This window comes from Ochotona princeps, chromosome 10 (assembly GCF_030435755.1).
Source record: "Ochotona princeps isolate mOchPri1 chromosome 10, mOchPri1.hap1, whole genome shotgun sequence".
Taxonomy (NCBI): domain Eukaryota; kingdom Metazoa; phylum Chordata; class Mammalia; order Lagomorpha; family Ochotonidae; genus Ochotona; species Ochotona princeps.
In genome coordinates this window covers 17,709,408-17,723,441 of record NC_080841.1, presented here as the reverse complement: position 1 = coordinate 17,723,441, position 14,034 = coordinate 17,709,408, and the positions used below count along the sequence as shown (strand labels likewise).

Below are 14,034 nucleotides of genomic sequence, written 5' to 3'. Positions count from 1 at the left end.
CCCAGTGTTTGGGTCCCTGATGTTCACATGGGAGACCTGGGATGAAGCTCTAATATTTGGCTTGTGTCAACCCTGGCCAGGTACAACCATCTGGGAAGTGCACCAATGACAGAGATCCCTCTCTCTCCCCTCCCTTCTGTCTCCTGCCTTTCAATGTTTAAAATGTAAATAATGCTTAAAATGTTTTTTAAAATGCAAACATGCTAATCAACATGATATAAGGCAGTAAGGCCCAACAGTCAATTGCTAATTAAAAATGATTACTTTAAAGCATCCAATTAGGGAATAAAAGACACAGGAGATAAAATTCTGCTTTTTGAATACCATTTTGGGGCTGAAGTGAGATGAGCATTTTGGGGGTTAGCTAACAATATATATTGTTGATTATGCCTGCTTCATGCCAGTTAGTTTTATCTTTCAAAAAGAAGGGGTAGTAATATTCAGTTTTAATTGCTTTGATGTCTGGAGGCTTGTACTAGCTTTACAAATGACTGCTGTTCAAAGAGATGACATCCTGTCCAAGGATATACAGTTAAGTAAAAGAAATAAAATCTGGCTTCAAATCTGACACCATTCCCCAATCTCTCACTGAACCATCACAGACCCCAAATTAAGGGCAGGAGCTCATATATTATAACTATCATTAGTCTTATAAACCCTAAATCAAAAAAGTAGAATCAGTGTATACTGTACATTTAATTTGTTAAAGTAGAAAAGGGTGACAAAAAAAAGATATACCAAACTATGCCCTCTGTCAACAAGGTTAATGGAATCTGAGACTAATTTCTGATACAAATCTCGCTGGATATGCACAGATCTCACATTATTTTAATTCATCTGTCATCTTTGCTACTCACCTTTACAAAGACGAATTTCCATAAACCAAGGAATTTTACCTTGACACTTCTGATAGACGCTCTCACTTAGCCGGTACCTAGAGATAAAGAGTCATTTGGCCATCTGGTGACCAGTAGCCCAAGCAAGAGCTCTTGGCTGCACAGCAGGCTCACTACTTCCGGGACAGGAAGCAACAGGAGCAGAAGTACAGCCAGTCTCATCACTGCCCATCCATGGCAGTCAAAGCATTCAGACTGCAACAGCCTTCACTCACCCTTCATCACAAGAAGAGTCAACATCTGGTATGATAAATCTACTCTGGGGCTTTTTAAAGAGTTGCTGTCCAATAGGTTCACATTTTGCCACTAAGAAAAAAAAAAGGTTGAGAAATTAACTCAAGGCAAACTTGAAATCATCAAAACAACTGTATATACGGATGAATACCTTTACACTGGGGGGCACTGGGTGTCCACTCCCCTACAGGGGTGCAGTGGATGGATTCTTTTCCCACTAGCTCATAGCCGGGATCACAGTTGTATTTTATAGATGTTCCAGGGTCAAAGCGGGCCAAGCGTTTATCTTCACTATGCCCATGAAGGATTTTAGGAGGGAGTGGGCATTCTAAGGGAAAGGAAAAACAAAACCAAGGAAAACATTCATGAAGTAAATGGTGACAGAAAGGAAACAACTACAGACATGGCCAGTAGTGCTGCAAGTCCCCTCTGGTTATAACTGAATAGTACAGAGAGCATCTCGTGGCCCCACTCTGAATAGTTGCAGGTGAGTTTTTCTCAGTCTTTGGTCCTTTCCTGCATTCAGGCCCTGCAGGTTCCCTTCAACTCCCAGTTGGTGCTGTAACTCTTGTCTTTTGTGTTCCCACCATGGAAGATTCTGGCACACCCCTGGGAGGAGAGCTCTGATGAGGTCTCTTTAAAGAAATCGCTGTTTGATCGCTTTTCAGCCTTTTGGAGCTAAGATCAAATGCAGAAATCACTGTTTAGACCAATAAGCATTTTCCTCTTCATATCTTTTATTTCTCAAAGTAGCAGGCAACTATGTGATCCCTAATATTCTGTCCCACACATAGCTCCACAAAATGAAATGTGTATGTGTGTGTGTGTGTATGTGTGTGTGTGTGTGTGTGTGTGTATTTGGGAGCAGGGGGAGGATGTTAGGGGAGTCCTCCATGGAACTCTCACTATTCGGTATGCATGAGGGGAATAACAACTAGGAAAAGCCATCTGTAAAGCCCATAACCTCTTACAAGGTAGGATCAGTAGTACATTTCTGACATTTCTGAGTTCTGGAACACCTACCCTTTTCACAGACTGGTATTGGTGGCTCCCATGTGCCCTGGGCACTGCAGCGGACTCGCGGGCTGCCCTTCAAGGTGAAGTCAGATATGCAAGCAAACACCACGGTGTCATTATAGGAAAATTGTTCTTTCTGAACAGTTAACATTTGACCTCTTTGAACTTCTGGAAATGGACACTGGATGGTGGCAGTATCAAGCACACAGCGTGGGGCAGGGCCACTCCAAGTTCCAGTATTGTGACTATCAGTGGTACAACGGATGGTGGGCTCCCCAGTCAGGATGAAGTTCACGCCTTTCTCTGGGCCTGGGTCACAAGTGTAAGTGACCGTGCTTCCATACCGAACAGTGGCTGAAAAGCTGCCAGAGTGTCTTCCATTGAGAATAGGAGGAGGCCGTGGGCAAAAAACTTCTAGAGAAATAACAGAGAAAAATGATAAGAACACAGATGTGCTATAGATGAAAGAAGCTTTGTGATATTGATACCACCCTCCACGCCCAAGTCCAAGGTTAGCAATCTTTCAGTCCATAATGAATCAATCAAGGCAACTAATGTAAGCTGATCTAAAAGTGTGATTTAGCAGCTTCATTCCTGAGTGATTCCACTCTGCTGACCCTTGGTTTCTTTTACCAAAAGTCACAACTTTCTTGATGTAACTTAGAAATTCTGTGATCTGTGTTTCTGGCACTAACTCATTTCTCTTAGCTTAATGATCTCCAGTCTTGTCCATGTTGTCACAAATGTCAGGAAGTGAATATACAGAGTATAAAAATTGTGTGAGTATTGTATCAATTGGTATATAGTTGTTAATATTGTTTCACTGGACCACACCATGCAATTGACACTACACCCTTTTTTCCTTATGTTATGATCATTGTTATCAGACCCTCAGTCTGCAATATTTTAGTATGTGGGATTTCAAGAAAAAGTGTGTGCGTGGACATATGTTGTATCAACATTTGAAGTGAACGTGCCAAAACATTGAAAAGTTGTAAAAGAAAGAAGAAAAAGAGAAAGTCTACTTTGCTTTCTGAGAAGGAAAAGTCTAGGACCTCACTTAGCCAGAGGAAACAGAACATAAATAGGTCACCAAAGGGCGCCTTAGTGAAAATGGTCTCTCAAAGTCCCCAAGCAGTTCTTGGATCTATAAGATTTTCTACAATAACACCTGCACCAAGATTTTTAGTCAACTTAGAACACGGGGTTCTCTGAGCCTCTGACAAAATCATAATGGCCTTTCCTACCTTCGCATACTGGCATCTTGGTCCAAACAGCTTGCTGTCCAGCAATCACACACTGACTATATGGCGAGCCTTTTAATCGATACCTGGAGGCAGAGGTTTGACAGAGACTTAGAACTGTTAGGCAGGGTGTGTGAAAGAATAGCTCCTTCTGAAACATACACGGCAAGTGTCCTTGATGTGTGCCAGTTCTTTTGATCAGCACAGTTTCTTAGCACCTCACACTATACTACCCATACATCTGCACAGAGGAGCACTCAGCAGGCACTTTCACACCATGCAAATACAATCCAAGCAAATTAACTCTCACAAGCCCTCTGGATACTCACCCTTCATTGCAAGAAATGTTCACAATCGCACCGGCCAGAAGGCTTGGAGGCTGTTTGATATACCCATTGTGTAACCCTCGGGGAGATTCACATTGTGCCTCTAAATGAACAGTCACAGAAGAGAAAAACATGACAACCAACAGAGCAATGCAAGTCCCTAAAACAGGTGGATAATTTAGAGTACCTTTACATTTGGGAGTATTAGCACTCCATTCTCCCGAAGACAAACAGTCAATGGTCTTGTCTCCAAGAAGCAAGTAACCGGGCTCACAGCTGTAAGTCACAGATGATCCTGAGGCAATGGGGCCAGCATTCTCCCCTGTGTGATGTCCGTTGGGGATCATGGGCAGTGGTGGACAGTCTATAGGAAAATCTTTATACACACACACAACAGGGAAAAAGTCATCAGGCAATAGTTAGATACTTCCTCAACAATCCAGGTGTTGGTTTAGGACAGCACTGCAAACCCATGCTACACAATCTATGGCAGCCAATCACCACTAACTGTCAAATCAGCCTTTTACAGACCAAACAGATGCTGCCTAGTTACCTCCATTTTCTACATTGACTAGTATGTTTTTTTCTCACTTTTAGTAATACTATATGAATTACATTACAAAAAGTTCCATTTTCATACTCTATTATTAAGTCTATTCTCTGCTCCCAAATTAGCATATTATCATTTACAAGTTTTCCTTCTAGGACTAATACTGGAGTTTTGTGGGACTCATGTGTGATACATACACACACATATATATTGAGGGTAACTGAGATACATTATTCTATACCTTGCTTCCTTTTCTTATACAGTGAGTATGTCCAGGATATCTTTATATAGATTTAACCACATCTCTATAAAAGCGTCATTGCTTTCTAGAGTCATTTCATTTAAGACTATCTTAATATCTTTTACTGTCAACTAATGGGATTATATTTCAAAGCCAAAAGCTTTTTGGCTTTTTAATCCACTTAAAATTGCTCAATATTGTTCTTTTCTTTTAAAAATTGAATTTATTTATTTATTTGAAAGGCAGATTTACAGAGAAAAGAAGAGACACTCCCTAAATGACAGCAAGGTTCAAAACTGAGTAGCTCCAAAACCAGGTATCAGGAGCCTCTTCTGGGTCTCCCACATGGGGGCAGGGTACCAAGGACTTGGGCCATCCTCTACCGCATTTGTAGGCCACAGGCAGAGAGCTGGATGGGAAGTGGAATAGTTGGGACATGAACCTGTACGTGGAGGATTAGCCTGTTGAGCCACCAGGCTGGCATAATACTGTTCTTTATTAATAAAATATATGCCTGATTTTTATGACATAACTTTTATTAAACATTAGCATCCTTATAATGATGTCATTGAAATTCAGACTCAGATTTTTGCCACACACATAAACCTATTCGAGTAAGGAAATAAGGAGTTTGCAGGATTCTCGGTTTTCAGTAATTTGATTTAGAATATGATGGCTCATGGCACAAGTCATAGGGAGCAGAGCATCCTCCATGCCAGCCTCCAGCAACAGCTGTTTATTAATAATTTTTAATTCCTTTGTGTACACTTTGCTATTGACCACTGATTTCTTCTCATTGTTACATAACTAATACATGCAATATAAAACTACACAATTCCCACAACTTGTTTCAACGCGTGTAAAAACTTGTTCCATTCAGTAATTAAGGGAAGTTCAATTGCATTTTCCCCTTATACCTAATGTATGCACTTCGAATGAAGCTTTATTCCTCCACAACTCAGAAAAGAAAGCAAACAGGAGACTACAGTTTGCACCTTTTCCCTGGCTTCCTCCCTCCACCCCCAGTACTCACACCACAACACTGTCCTTGCTTAGGAGGTTATAGGATAGTGTGTAGGGAAGCCAGGACACAACATCTCCACTCCCTTTGGTACTCACCACTCTCACACTTTGGCAGTGGCGTTGGGCCCCACTCTTTATTTTGTTGACACCAAACAGATTTGCTTCCTTTCATAGTGAGGTTGGCTTTACAGGTAAATGTCACAGAATCACCGTGTATATATGGTGGCTTGGTTCCTTGTATTATGTATCCTCCAGGCACTTTGGGATCAGGGCACATGGCACGTTTATTGTAATATTCACACACAGGAGGAGCTCTATTCCAGACTGCCTTATTATTGTCTTCACTTACACAAGTAAGGGTTTTTTCTCCAATGAGGCGGAAAGGGTACATACAAGAGTATTTCACTACAGTGTGCAGACTGACTGGTCTAGAATGTTCACTCCTTCGACCATTGATGATAGGAGGAAGAGGCTCACAAAAAGGCCCTGTAAAGCAGAAAAGAAGCTCATAGGCAACCTGATCATGACAATAAAATGAGTAAAATTTAGATAAAAGGTTGAAATATAAGTCATATCACATCTCTAGGAAGAGTTTTAGAAATTTGCAAATTTCTTACTTATAGTCCCACGTCCCTATTCCCAAAACCCTAAATTTTTCTCTCTCTTGAGCCTTAGTAAGTAAATCAATATGAATCTTCTTAATCACAATATCTACAAAATCAAAATTTATTCAACTATTTTAAGTCCAATCAATTTAAACAATACAAAGCAAATATAGAAAAATGAAAATGACACATTTATGACATGCCAATTACATGTGGGGAGGTGCCACAGATTAATGAAAAACTTGGGCTCAGTAGAACTGGTTTCAACTCCCCGCTGTCATCTAATAGCTGTGTGACAGCAGGCAAGTTTCACCGTCTGTGAGCCTCAATTTCCAAGTTCATGATATTATTCAAGCTACTTCATAATGTGAGAATCCAGAGAGACAAAAAATGTAAAAGAAATGAGTAGAATAATTTTATGTATTTGAAAGACAGATACACATATACATATGTGCACGCACGCGCACACAAATTTCCCATCTACTGCTTCATTTCCCAAATGCCTACAACAGCTAGAGCCATGCCAAATCCAGGAACCAGAAACTCAATACAGGTCCTCTAGGTGGATGGCAGGGACTGAACTACTTGATCCATCTACGACTCTCAGGAGGGGCATAAGTAGGAAGCTAGAATCTGGAGCTGAGCTAGAATTATGACTCAGCCCCTCTGAGACGGGATATGAGGATCCAAGGTGGTGACTCAACCACAGTGCCCAAGCCCCCACACAACAATGTCCGTTACAGTCGCACAACTGGAGCCCAACTGGTGTGAAAATATCTGATGCGGCCACTAATGATGCCACAGCTTCACTATGGGTCATCTGTCACCCTTTCATGCTGAACTCCTTTGAAAAGCCATAGGAAGTGAGCAGAACTTTTAAATCATAGCCTCGTATTCTTAATGGGTGTGAAGGATATTCATTTTGTGGTCCCTTTGGTGTATGCATACCTTTTCTGGATAGTTTCAGAGTAAAGGGAAAATTGCCATCCTCCAGATTGGATAAAAAAAATGGCATAGGAAAATCCAAGCAAATTTTTTCAGCACATCACTGCTATATGTGGTTTTAGTAGGGACACTTTCAAAAGCCTTGATATTTATAAATACAGACTATGTGGAGTAATGTATTGTCAACTAAACAAACAAATATTCCATTCTAGAATGTACAGAAGAGAGGCAAATACATGCTCAAGGCACACAAAGATAAGTGTTGTCATATTAATGTACAGTCACCAGAGATCAAGAGGCAAGGTCTGCATTTGATGACTTTTGCTTTCCATTCATGTTCACAAGCAGGAAATGTGTTAATCCTGAGTACTCCTCTACCTTCCGGGGCACACTGTAAGGTCTGCCATTTACCCGGAACTTCAGAGTGCAGGTGGGTAGCAAATCTTCATTAGCACAAACCAATTCTTGGTTATATGGAATTAATAAGTTTTCTAAAATATATGATTTTCATAGGATCAGTATTTTTAAGCATTTCTGGCTTAAGGAAAAAGCCAAAGGCTGCTTGTCTATATGATGACTTCAGGTTTGGTGAAAGCCTTCACAAGGGAATTCTTTTACAATTAAAAAAAAACACACTTTTTTTTTTCACTTTAGCATCCAAACTTCCAAGATTATCATTACTTGCTTGAAGAAGTAAGCCTCAGTTCCCAGAGGAAAAAAAAAAATCAGACTTCATTCTCTAAGTTCAACCCAATTCCTCTTCTTGAACCCTAAATCATTCCTTCAGAGCTGGTTTTACTGATTTTAAGAATAACAGAGAGGAAAAGATCAGGAAGCAAAACATGAATTCTCTTTAGAGATCATGTTTTTCATAAGAAGCTGTGGACCCTAGGTGACACAGGTCCTAACCTGATTGGACTTGATGATAAACCCTAACCTGATTGGACTTGATGATAAGCTTATTTACATTCACTCAAAGAAACTTTTGACATTTACAAAGCATATGCCTTCCAAAGGATCAGTCAACTCTAGAATGCTGTTTGTTTAAAGTCCACAGTTACACTTCTGAGACTGGAGGTGCACTTTACTTGTGGACAGTTATACTTCACCATTTCCATTTCCCCTTTTACATTCTGCCAGTTGATGCCATCATCTGCCAAGTCTCTTGGTTTTAAAAAAACCCCAGAGGCATAATGTTGTTTCTGTAATTAATTCACCCTCTACTACAGATCCTTCTTTTAATTAGTCACCAAATTTAAGACTGGAATCTGGAAGTGTTTCCAAATCAACTAGTTTGTTGCTTCTCTAATCTCTCATCTGATTATTGAATGACATATCCCTTTTTATCTCTGATTTTCCCAGGTCTTGTACACCTTCTATACTACTACACAGATTATCTTTCTAAGGCACAAATGTAGTCAATCTGCTCCCAGTATTTAAAAATATACAACATCTTGCCATTATTTACAAGGAAAAAATAATGAATGGCCTTTCATAATTAAGCTACGTCTGCCTAACCCATTACATTCCTCACCCTACATCCTATACTCCAACCACATTGATTTTTTTCTACGAACTTAATACATGATTTTGTTTTATATCTCTATGCCTTTGTATATGCACAAACATCTTTTACACAAGAAGCCTAGATTTCTGTAATTCTTCCTAAATCACCCGTGTTATTTACTTCTCAACAATTTCCCAGTCCTTTTTCTCTACCAGTAAATAAATGATGACAAAGTACAAATTTAAGAGTCACTATTGATAGTGTACAAACTCATTCTTCAAAGGCAGAAACAATTTTATGTCTCTCCCAAGACTCACTGTCTAGTCCAAGGCTTCATATCTACTATTTAAATAAAAAAATTTCTTTAATTGAATAAAGGAGGATGTAAAACTAGCCTTCCTTCTATAGTGACTTCTATAGGAGCAAGTTACAGAGGTACAGAATTAATAGGGTTGACCCATTGTAACAGTGTAATACCCACAAATCCTAGTCATTAGGAGTAAAAGAATCAAGGTGTCTGCTTTGGTTGGTGTATGATGTTGAGTCAATGGTCTTTCAATGGAAATTAACAGGTTCTCCATGTAGATACACTGATGGGCCCAAAGATGCTCCATCCATGACAGGACGGCTCATGTTTGCAGGGCTCTTGGGCATCCAAGCACTTATGGATCTACAAGCCGATGATCAAGAATGGTCTTGTCATGCACACGGAAAGACCATTTTATTTGTAACATGTCCCAAACAAAGGCAGAGTGAGCACTCTGAATTTCAGGCTTATCAGAAGGTTACCTTGTTAGGTATGTACACTAACCTAGAGACAAAAATAAAGAACACAAAAACCCACATGGTATTAAAATGAAGTGAAAAGAAGCTAACATGCCTCTGCTTTTGTTTTATCAACAAAGATTCTGACAGCTTTGACATTTGCAAAGTAAATATAAATGGGGCAACATTTTCTGGAACATGGAATATAAATTTTGATAGCATGGGAAAATGTGCAGAGAAATTAGCACAGGAGCTTAAAGAATTTTTAGGATAGCATTCAAAAGAAGGACTAGAGTCATTTTTTTTTCCGTAAAATTCCAGAAAGATCCTGAGATCAATCCATCTTCTTAGGATCTTGGGAGGTGAAACAGGTGAAGGATTTCTGTCAGAGTCTGGAGTAGACAGGAAAAGCAGTGGCAAAGACTTTGAGCAATGGGTACATATGCTGTGATATAATTTATTTTGCTTTTATTTGGAGAATGGGGTTGAAGAAAAATATTTGTTTCTTTGCTTTATTGAGTTGTAATTGGTATACAGAGCATAATACTGTTTAATGAGTTTGTAGCAAAATACTAATTTTTCATAAGTAAAGACTAAAAACTGATAAGTAAAAATCTTACAAGTTGAAACTTTTCTGGGATAGTACAAGAAACTACAGTACATGAGAGATCTTGTAAAAGCAGCATGCATGCGTGGCCCCTCAAATCTGCTCTCATGAATTTACATAACTATTATGGTCACTAAAACTTCAGGGCCTTGAGGAAAAAAAACCTATTTTTTTCCAGTATTTTTTGCATCAAATTACAAGAATATGCCTCCAAAGAGGGCTAAGTAAATACTTACTGGTGGGCACAAGATAAAAGGAAGTAAATATTTTCAGACAGTTTCCTGTGACTTAACAACAACAATAAATATTAGTCTAGGATATGGGCAAGAAATTTCAGAAACCATATGCTACAAGAAGTCCCTAGAGATGTTATTATTTTTCTAGATAGGGCAGAGAGGTTCACATTTCAACTCCCTACATCTCTATGCACTTCAGATGCTAGTCCAAGCAAATAAAATATGAAGCTGTGGAGCCCTCCAAGAATATCAGTAAATTCCAATGTCAAGCTTAGAGCTGTCTGTCCTCCTTGCCAAACCAAGTTGAGGCAAGTCCAGGTGAAAGTCAAGGATGCATGGGCACCAGGGCATGCACAGAGCTCACAAGATGGTACCCAAACTCAGCCTTTCCATAGGCCAGCCTGCAACAGGGGATATCACACAGACTGAATCTGAGAATTGCCATTGCTCTTGGATCCAGGTTTCACTGTAGGTCCCTTTCTATTTGTGTCTCCACTCCTTGCATTTCCTGCACGAATACTGTCTAATATCTCCAAATACACACTCTTGAAAAAAAAAAAAGGTCAAGATTCTACGCAAAAACTCGAGTTTTCATCTCAACAAAGACTGATTTCAGGTCCTGACACCATTGCTACCAGTTCCTCCAAATAGATGATTTAACATAATCATGAGGGGCTGCACGTTGGCAAAGTTCTGCCATCCTACACAGATATCAGTTTGAGTTCTGGCTACTCCATTTCCAAACCTGTTAATGCTCCTGGGAAAGCAGTGGAGGATACCCCAAGTACTTGAATCCTGCTTCCACATGAAAGACCCAGAGAGAACTCCTAGCTTCTGGTTTCAGACCAGCTGAGCTCCAGCCACTGAGGCCACCTGGGGGAGTAAACTAACAGATGGAACATCTCTGTCTTTCCCTTTCTGTAATTCTTTTTAAAAATTATTGATTTTTAAAAAAAAAATGGAAAGGCAGATTTAGAGAGAGAATGAGAGACAGAGAGAAAGATCCTTCATCTGCTGGTTCACTCCCCAAGTGGCCTCAATGGTCAGAGCTGAGCTGATCTGAAGCCAGAATCCAGAAGCTTCTTCTGGGTCTGCCACACAGGCGCAGGATCCTAAGGCTTTGGGACGTCCTCCATTGCTTTCCTAAATCACAAACAGGGAGCTGGATAGGAAGTGGAGCAGTTGGCACATGACCCAGTGCCCAGATGGAATCTCAGCACATGCAAGGCAAGGACTTTAGCCAATAGGCTACCACACTGGGCCCTGTATTTCTTTCTGTAATTCTGGTTTTCAAATAAATAAGTCAATCTTTTTAAAAAGTAGAAGAACCAATAACTAAAAAGTGCAAATTAGATCAATACTAAATGATCCTACAAATTTTGGCAAAACACTTTCAATTCACAAGATCTAATCAGAAGCAGTGACACAGGGTGAGACCTAGAAACAGCAAAGGCGGAATGCACCACATATGACTTTTCATGGCAGGAAGAGACAAGACACACTGAGTGAGCGTGTCATCTCCAATTAGGAGATTTGGAAAATATCTGTTTTTTGGGGGGGTGGGGAGGTGACACTTGCCCTTGCTGGTAATGAGGCTTCCAAAACTGCTGCTCGCAGAATTTGTGGAGACCATTTTTTATCCTATCAGCCAAGAGAAGGTCAATCCACTAGGTGATATAGTGCTTTCTTGTGGGTCACTGCAAGCTCCTTCCGTCTTCCTAAACCAGGAGTAACAATCATAGTGTCTCCTGACTTGGTTTAAATAGAAGACGATGGTGAGACATCACATACACCCTTCAAACCATGCTGAAAAACTAACTTGGCAGAGCACCAGACTCAGTTTGTTTCCAACAGATATTTTCTTGAACAACTTAGAAATTACTTTGAAATGAAGGATAGATATGTATGGTAATAAACATAAAACCAAAAAAGCTGGCCAAAAGGTAGATAAGAAGGGAAATAACCATTAAGAATGATCGTCAAATACCATAATACTGGATTTCCTGGCTAGTTGGTAAACAAATTTGAGTGGCAGTTATGCACATTAACCAAGGCATGGTTCTGAGCATAGGAGATGCCTCAGTGGTCCTCAGAGACCAGCTTCCTGCCCTCAGAGCACTTATGTTCCAATAGAGGAAGACAAGCCATCAATAAAAAACTAGGATATCAACTAAACAGCGCTGTTAGTCACATAAACAGAATGATCTGCAGGAGGAAACAGCATAGCAGGCAACTTCGGTCCTGACAGTTCAGGATGGCCTGTGTGAGGTGACATTTGAGTTGTGACTGAATGATAAGTGGGAACCAGCCAGGCAAACCACTAGATAAAATGCTTCAGGCAGAATTCTCCTAGAAGGAATGTTCTGGCATGCTTTATGGATGGACAGAGGGTGAAAATGGCTGGAGCATAGTAGGCAAAACTGAACGATTCAAGATCAAGTTAGAAACTTTGGTAGCTGAAATCAGGTAGGCTTTCCTGGGCCATAGTAAGATGCTGGGGATTATCCTGAACTGAGAACATGGTGGGGTCAAGGAGAAAAGTCACAGGACTCAATTTACCTTAAAAGACTCTTCTGGCACCTGCAGGGAGAATGAGTTAGAGTGAAATTCAAGTAAAAACAAAATGAGGTAATTAGAAAAATGAATGATTTTGGAAAACATAAAACATTTTAGAATTAAAATTAGCATGATATTCTGCTCTCTTTGATATGGGGTAAGAAAAGGGGGAGATTTTCTAGGAGTCTAACTTGAACTACCTGTTTGATGTGAATAGCGTGGACTGAGATGGGAAGGTCCAGCAAAGGAATAAGCCGTACACACATGTATACAGGTTATAGAGGAAGGGGCATGTGTGCAGACTCAGTTTTATTTCAGATTGGGTATATGTAACACACTCACTGGGCATCTAAATGCAGATTTCCAGCAGGCATCTGATGTACAAATCTGCAGTTCATGAGACAGGTCAGTGCTACAGATAATAAGTCATTAACATATCATAGTATAGAAAGCCATGAGTTCAGACGAAAACCAAACAGGCAGAGGCCCAGGGCTGAACTTCAGGACCTCCATCATACAGGCAAAAGAGACACAGTAACCAGGGTGGTGTAGAAAAAAAAACAAAAACAGATGTGAGTGTCCTGTTTTGGAAAATGAGAATGAAACTGTTTCAATACTGAAGAAGTACCCCACTTTCACTCAAAGGTTGAGACAGACAAAGACAGAAATGACCACTGGATTTATCAGCAAGAAGGTCAGTAGTGACCTTGCCAATAGTGGTTTCAGGGGACTGAAGCTTGTTTGAAGTAGGTTAAGGAGATTAGGTACCATGAGCAAGTAATCACTGAGAAGTTTTGCTGAGAAGGATGGGATATGGGAGAATAGTATACTACTGGGTGTGAGAAGCCTTCCCTGACAAAGGATGCTGTGGGTCATAGTTAAATGCTGATGGGATTGAGCCAACAGAGAGGATAAAATGACTGAGGCAACACAGGAGTTAAGTCCTTGCAAAGACAGGAGGGAATGCCCCTGAACACAGGGAGGAGTCACCTTGCAAGGGAAAGGATATGTCTTCCATTGCTGCAGAAAGGAAGAAAACAATGGTTCAGCCAGTTGTTACTGAATTTAGTGCTCAAGATTCAGAGGAGACAATAAGACTGACAAAACTTGCTGTCATGGAACATATATTCCAGCGAGGGAATAAGCCAGACATAGGTAGGTAAATAAATAAATAAGGATGTTTCAGATGGGTGATAGACACTCAGTGGAGAACAGGGTGATGTGTGGCATAGCGATTTGAGATACAGACTACTTAGGATGCAGTCAGAGAAGAGTAACGGTG

At 40.2% G+C, this 14,034-nt stretch overlaps 1 protein-coding gene across 1 annotated transcript in view; it reads right to left on the bottom strand.

Moving 5' to 3' along the window:
• The window catches only part of CR1 (complement C3b/C4b receptor 1 (Knops blood group)), a 104,724-nt gene that overhangs the window by 88,107 nt on the left and 2,583 nt on the right, over positions 1-14,034 (bottom strand). Inside the window, 8 exon segments of the mRNA XM_058669695.1 lie at positions 858-934; positions 1,112-1,202; positions 1,282-1,458; positions 2,154-2,561; positions 3,395-3,477; positions 3,721-3,820; positions 3,905-4,093; positions 5,628-6,017. Coding sequence (XP_058525678.1) covers positions 858-934; positions 1,112-1,202; positions 1,282-1,458; positions 2,154-2,561; positions 3,395-3,477; positions 3,721-3,820; positions 3,905-4,093; positions 5,628-6,017 — 1,515 coding nt within the window.